This window comes from Dipodomys ordii, unplaced genomic scaffold, assembly GCF_000151885.1.
Source record: "Dipodomys ordii isolate 6190 unplaced genomic scaffold, Dord_2.0 Scaffold64, whole genome shotgun sequence".
Classification (NCBI taxonomy): domain Eukaryota; kingdom Metazoa; phylum Chordata; class Mammalia; order Rodentia; family Heteromyidae; genus Dipodomys; species Dipodomys ordii.
Window position 1 is genome coordinate 2,002,853 of NW_012267280.1, and position 5,635 is coordinate 2,008,487.

The 5,635-nt window shown below is 62.0% G+C and overlaps 1 protein-coding gene across 1 annotated transcript in view; it reads right to left on the minus strand.

Moving 5' to 3' along the window:
* Plin5 (perilipin 5) overlaps positions 1 to 5,214 on the minus strand; it is a 7,821-nt gene extending 2,607 nt beyond the window's left edge. The window contains exons 1-7 of the mRNA XM_013022650.1: positions 5,135 to 5,214; positions 3,820 to 4,003; positions 2,189 to 2,271; positions 1,722 to 1,893; positions 1,137 to 1,360; positions 549 to 647; positions 8 to 52 (exon numbers count right to left, since the gene is read on the minus strand). Coding sequence (XP_012878104.1) covers positions 8 to 52; positions 549 to 647; positions 1,137 to 1,360; positions 1,722 to 1,893; positions 2,189 to 2,271; positions 3,820 to 4,003; positions 5,135 to 5,194 — 867 coding nt within the window. The 5' untranslated portion in view covers positions 5,195 to 5,214. The remainder of the gene's footprint in view (positions 1 to 7; positions 53 to 548; positions 648 to 1,136; positions 1,361 to 1,721; positions 1,894 to 2,188; positions 2,272 to 3,819; positions 4,004 to 5,134) is intronic.
* Positions 5,215 to 5,635: the final 421 nt, after the last annotated feature.

A 5,635-nucleotide genomic window follows, 5' to 3' on the forward strand; every position in this document is an offset into this window, starting at 1 on the left:
CCAGGGCCTCCACCGCGCGCGCCAGCTCCGCCGCCAGCCTCTCCAGCTCCACCTGCGGACACACGCACGGACGCCGGGGGTTGGGGACCTGCCTTGCCTCCGTTTCCCCTCTGGGCATCCTCGGCTGGGATCACCTGGGTACCTCAGTTTCCCCCCTGAACACCTTCTAAATGGGATTGGGCTACCTGCCTCCATTTCCCCCCCAGACACTGTGTGTGTGTGTGCGCACGTGCAAGAGCCAGTTCTGGGATTTGAACTCAGGGCCTGGGCACTATCCCTGTGCTCTTCAGCTCAAAGCGAGCGCTCTACCGCTTGAGCCGCAGCGCCGCTTCCAGTTTTCTGGTGGTTCATGGGAGATCAGAGTCTCATGGACTTTCCTGCCCGGGCTGGCTTCGAACCGCGATCCTCAGATCTCAGCCTCCTGAGTAGCTGGGGTGACAGGCGTGAGCTGCTAGCACCTGATCATCAGCACTTGGTTTGAGTCACGGTCAGCCTGGTCAGCCTGGAGCCCCCTCCCCTGCTGGGCCGCGCCCCCCCCAGCCCCTCACCTGGCCGCAGCGGCCGTTCTGCAGGGGGCTCGGGCTGCGGTCCCCCCCGGGCTCCTGGGCCTTGGCGGGCAGGGCTGCCCTGTCCTGCACTCTGTGGATCTGCGGCACAGGGACAGGGGCGTCAGCGTCGGAGGAGACAGGTGCATTCGGCCCCTCCCTTAATAAGCTTTAGAACCACGCAGGGCCCTGTGGGCTGCTGGGTGGACTTGACCCTGAGAGGGTAAGAGCTCTGGATGGCCGCAGAGCAGGGAGGGAGGGAGGGAGGGAGGGAGGGACTTGGCGCTCACAGGTGCCCTCTAGTGGCGGAGGCGAGGAGACAGGGCAGGGTGGGGAGCGGGGAAGGTGACTGAAGGTCAGCACTGGGCTCAGCTGAAAGGGGGTGGAGATGTGAGAGAGCGTGAGCAGGTCCTGGAACCTGCAGTCCCCCCGCCCGGGCCTCCTGTGGGCTGGGATTACAGGCATGCGCCACCAGGCCCACGTCCTCTCCTCCCCTGGGAGCACGGGCAGCCGGGCCCTGCCACCGCCCCCCCAGCACCGTGGATTGGGGGGTGCTCGGCCCCCACTTGGTCCGGGTCACAGGTCTCTCACCAGCTCCAGCATCTCCTGCAGCTGGACCAGCATTTCCTGTGCGCAGTGTTTGCTCTGCCTCAGTTTCCCTATAGAGTGCTCGTAGGCCAGATGGCGGATCCTGGATGACAGGGAGGCCAGGCGGACAAGGTAGCCCTGCTGGCGTCTCTGCTCCTCCGTGGAGGCCGCCTCCGCCGCCTCGGCCTCCGCCACCGCCGGGCCCTGGGCCTTGGCCTCCAGAGCCTCTGGGGAGGAGCACAGCAGGGGTCAGCATGGCCACCCCTCCCCCTCTGTGCTCACCCTCAACTCCCTGTTCTCAACACCAGCTGCAACTTGCAGATGAGGGAAACTGAGGCACCGAGCTCAAATCCCACACGGTGCCTTGAGGAGATCCAGGGTTTGGACCCGTAGCTATGTTGTGCCATTTAGACAGCCGTGTGTGTGTGTGTGTGTGTGTGTGTGTGTGTGTGTGTGTGTCAGACAGGTGTGGAAGTGGCTCCCTATGGTGCTGTGTGGCCTTCTGCCTGTGGTAAACCTCTCTGGTCCGGCCACACCCCCACCCCTCCACCCATGGCTGCATGGGAAGGTATCAGGCCCTGGCCTCACCACTCGTCGGGGGCAGCAAGTGGTCCACCAGCTCCTCAGACTTGCCCAGCACCACGTCCAGGGCGTGGCTCACCGAGCGCCGCAGCTCCACGCTCCACCGCCGGCCCCGCTGGGCCAGGCCAGTCACCCCGCTGACCCCGCTGACCACCGTGTCCCTGGCCGAGGTCAGCACCTGGCGGGAAGTAGAGCCACTGCGGGCGCTGCAGGCCGGCAGCCCTGCCAACCTCAGCTACCGGGGCCGGGCCCTAAAAGCCCCTTCCCGCCTCTGTGCCTCAGTTTCCCCTCTATCAAATGATGGGGAGATAGAACCCTCCCTGTGGGGGGGGGAGTGTGGGTACGTGTGGAGGCTGCCTCTGGCTGTTGATGTTTCTCTTTTCTTCTGAGCAGGGGCTTGGCCCCCTCCCCTGCCTAGACTTGGGGAGGGGTGACCCCTCCGCAGGGTCCCCACCAGCTGGTCATCCAGGTACCGTGTCCGAAGGTTGCTGGAGGAAGGGCAGCTTCTCCTCCAGCTTGTCCAGGCCTCTGCAGGCCAGGTGGTTCACTGTGGCTACTGGGGAGAGAAGGGAAGTTGGGGGTACATGGGGTGATCGGAGGGAGGGAGGGAGTGGGGGGCTAGAGAGGCGACACCCCAGCCCCGGCCATGGACAGCGGTCCCCAGAGGTGGGCCAGTCTTCGGAGGAACCCCGCCCCCCCATTCTCCAGCAGCTACAGAGCGGCTGGACACACAGCAGGGCCATGGGGGGGGACAGGGAGCCCGGGGCCTCCCCTCCATACGCCGTTCCCTGGTGATCCTGACCCCCCAGAGCCTGCCCTGTCCCCTGCCTCTGCCCTGCTGCCCAGCTCAGCCTCCAAGGTGACCCCCGAGCCCCACCCAGATCCGATGACCTCAGGGAAGCGCAAGGTCCCAGGAGCCACTGGGAAGGGGCTGGAGGGGTCTCAGGTCGGAACTCTCGAGTGATTTGATTCCTCAGTCAGACAGGAGCCCTGAACCTTCTTCCCCTCACCCAGCAGGCTAGACCCCTGTGCGAGTAGACAGGGCTAAGCTGTGAGGTTCAGGACCAGCATAAGGACGGGAGGGGTGGCACAAAGGGACCTAAGCGATGTTGGACCAAAGGAGGGAGGCAGGCTGGGAAGGTGGCTCAGTGGTAGAGTGCTTGCCTAGCATGCAGAAGCCCTGGGTTCCATTCCTTAGCACCACATACACAGAAATGGCTGGAAGTCGCTCAGGTGGTAGAGTGCTAGCCTTGAGCCAAAGAAGCTCAGGGACAATGCCCAGGCCCTGAGTTCAAGCCCCAGGACTGGAAAAAAGAAAAGGTGGGTGGGGGGAGGCAGAGGGGAGAGGACCAGAGAAGAGAGGCCACAATTCAGCAGGTGATGGCGTAAGGCCAGCTGAGCAGATTTAAAGAGGTGCAAGACAAGGAAAGAGATGGAGGTGTCGAGGGTGGGGTGGGGTGTCTGCAGGAGGGCACACAGGAAGTACAATTTTGGGGGGGTCTGGTCATGGGGCCTGAACTCTGGGTCTGGGCACTGTCCCTCAGCTCTTCAGCTCAAGGCTAGCGCTCTACCACTTGAGCCACAGCGCCACTTCCGGCTTTTTTCTTTTTGCTTATGTGGTGCTGAGGAATCGAACCCAGGGCCTCAGGCATGTAAGGCAAGCGCTCTACCACTGAGCCACCTTCCCAGCCCCAGGAAGTACATTAAAGATAGTTGTATCCTGTAATCCCAGCTACTCCGGAGGCAACGATCGAGAGGATCAAGGTGCAAGGCCAGCCCAGACAAAGAGCTCCCCATCTCCACCAACAAGCGGGGCATGTGGTAGGCTATAGTTATCATCCCAGCTGTTATGAGGAGATGTAGGTGGGAGGAACTCTGTTCTTTCCCAGGCCAAGCCCTGGGCAAAACAAAAACAGGAGACTCTGTCCCCAAAATAACGAAGGCAAAAAGGGCTGGGGCACATGGCTCAAGTGGTAAAGCACCTGCACATCAAATGCAAGGTCCAGAGCTGGAATCCCAGCGAGAAGGGTAGGCAGGAGGATGGGCTGAGGTCGTACTGGGCAGCAAGGGGGGGGTGACCCAGGAACACAAGCTGGGGACTCACGCTGGGGCTGCAGGTGGTCAAGCAGCGGCTGGGCATGGTCTAGTGCTCTGGTGGTCAGACCGCACACGCAGTGCTCAGCCAGGCGGCAGGCAGAGCCCAGCACCCCGTGCCGGTCCTTGGTGGAGCAGTAGGCATCAGAGACGGCCCTGACCAGGGGCAGGGCTGCCACACGCTGTACCACGTTCTGTGGGAGGGAGTGGGTATCAGAGAGGCACCTGGGAGAGGCAGGGGGTGGCTTGGAGGCCCCAGGCCTGCTGGTCCTCTCTCCCAGCCAGATGTGTGGGGAGGAATGGAGGAGTTAGGGAGATGCACACAGAAGGATTGGGGGGGCATACTGGCTGTCAGTCCTGTGCACAAGGTTAAAAGTTTTGACATGAAAGCTGGACGCCGGTGGCTCATGCCTAGCTACTCAGGAGGCTGAGATCTGAGGATCATGGTTCAAGGTCAACCTGGGTAGAAAAGGCCCTGTTGAGACCCTCATCTCCAATTAAACAAAACAAAAATTGGAAGTGGAGCTGTGGCTCAAACTGGTAGAGCGCTGTCCTTGAGCAAGAGCTCAGGGACAACATCCAGGACCTTGAGTTCAAACCCCACAACCAATAGGAAAAAAAAAAAAAGGGTCTAGGAAGATGGCTCCATGGTAGAGCGCTTGCCTTGCATGCACGAGGCCCTGGGTTGGATTCCTCAGCACCACATAAGCAAAATGAAAAAAGCCGGAAGTTGCGCTGTGGCTCAAGTGGTAGAGTGCTAGCCTTGAGCTGAAGAGCTGAGGGACGGCGTCCAGGCCCAGAATTCAGGCCCCACAACTGGACCCCCCCAAAAAAAAGTTCAGATATAAAATCAGGCACCTGTAGCTCACACCTGTAATGCTAGTCAGGAGGCTGAAATCTGAGAACCAGGGTTCAAAGCCAGCCTGGGCAGGAAAGTCTCTGAGACTCTTATCTCCAATGAATCACCAAAAACAAAAACAAAAAATCAACAACAACAACAAAAAAAGCCCAAAGTGGCTCTGTGGCTCAGCACTGGCCTTGAATGAGAAAGCTCAGAGACAGCACTCAGACTCTGAGTTCAAGCCACAGACAGACAGACAGACAGACAGACAGACAGACACACACACACACCCCACACTGTGACGTGATTGCTCGGGGATGGGACATCAATCGATTGATCTAGAATGCAGCTTCTAGACACGGTGGCCGGGGGTGGACTCTGCTTGGGCTGTCCGTCCCAGCCCCGGGACATGTCAGAATCACAGGTGGACACGGGGCCGGCCTGGCTGGAAGCTGTGCCATGTGGGGGGAGGGGGGTCACTCACCTGCTGCTCCTGCTCAGAGCTGGGTCTGGGGTCCTGCGTGGCCGCCGCGTGGTCAGACATGGTAGACACGCAGGCTCACCCTGCGGGGAGGAGACCCTAGCGAGCCGCCCTTCCACCCGCCTCCCGAGGCCCCCAAGGGGGGGACTTCAGCGCCTGGGGGGAGACTTCAGCGCCTGGGGGGGACTTCAGCGCCTGGGGGGGACTTCAGCACCTGGGGGGACTTCAGCGCCTGGGGGGCGGGGTGACCCGGTTGCGGGGTGACCCCTGTCTCCCCCTTGCCCTGCTGTGTGAGTCTGGGGACACGCCTTCGCCCCTCTGGGCTGTGTCCCCTGGTGGCTGGGGACGGGCCTCCACGCGTGGGGAGCTGCAGACCCCGGGCAGCCCCCCTTGGATAGGCAGGGAAACTGAGGCACGCGGCCAGCCCAGCCGCTGGGTCCAAGGTCACCCGGCCCGGCGGGGCGAGGGGCGGGGGACGGGGCCGCCCGCCCTCGGAGCCCTGGG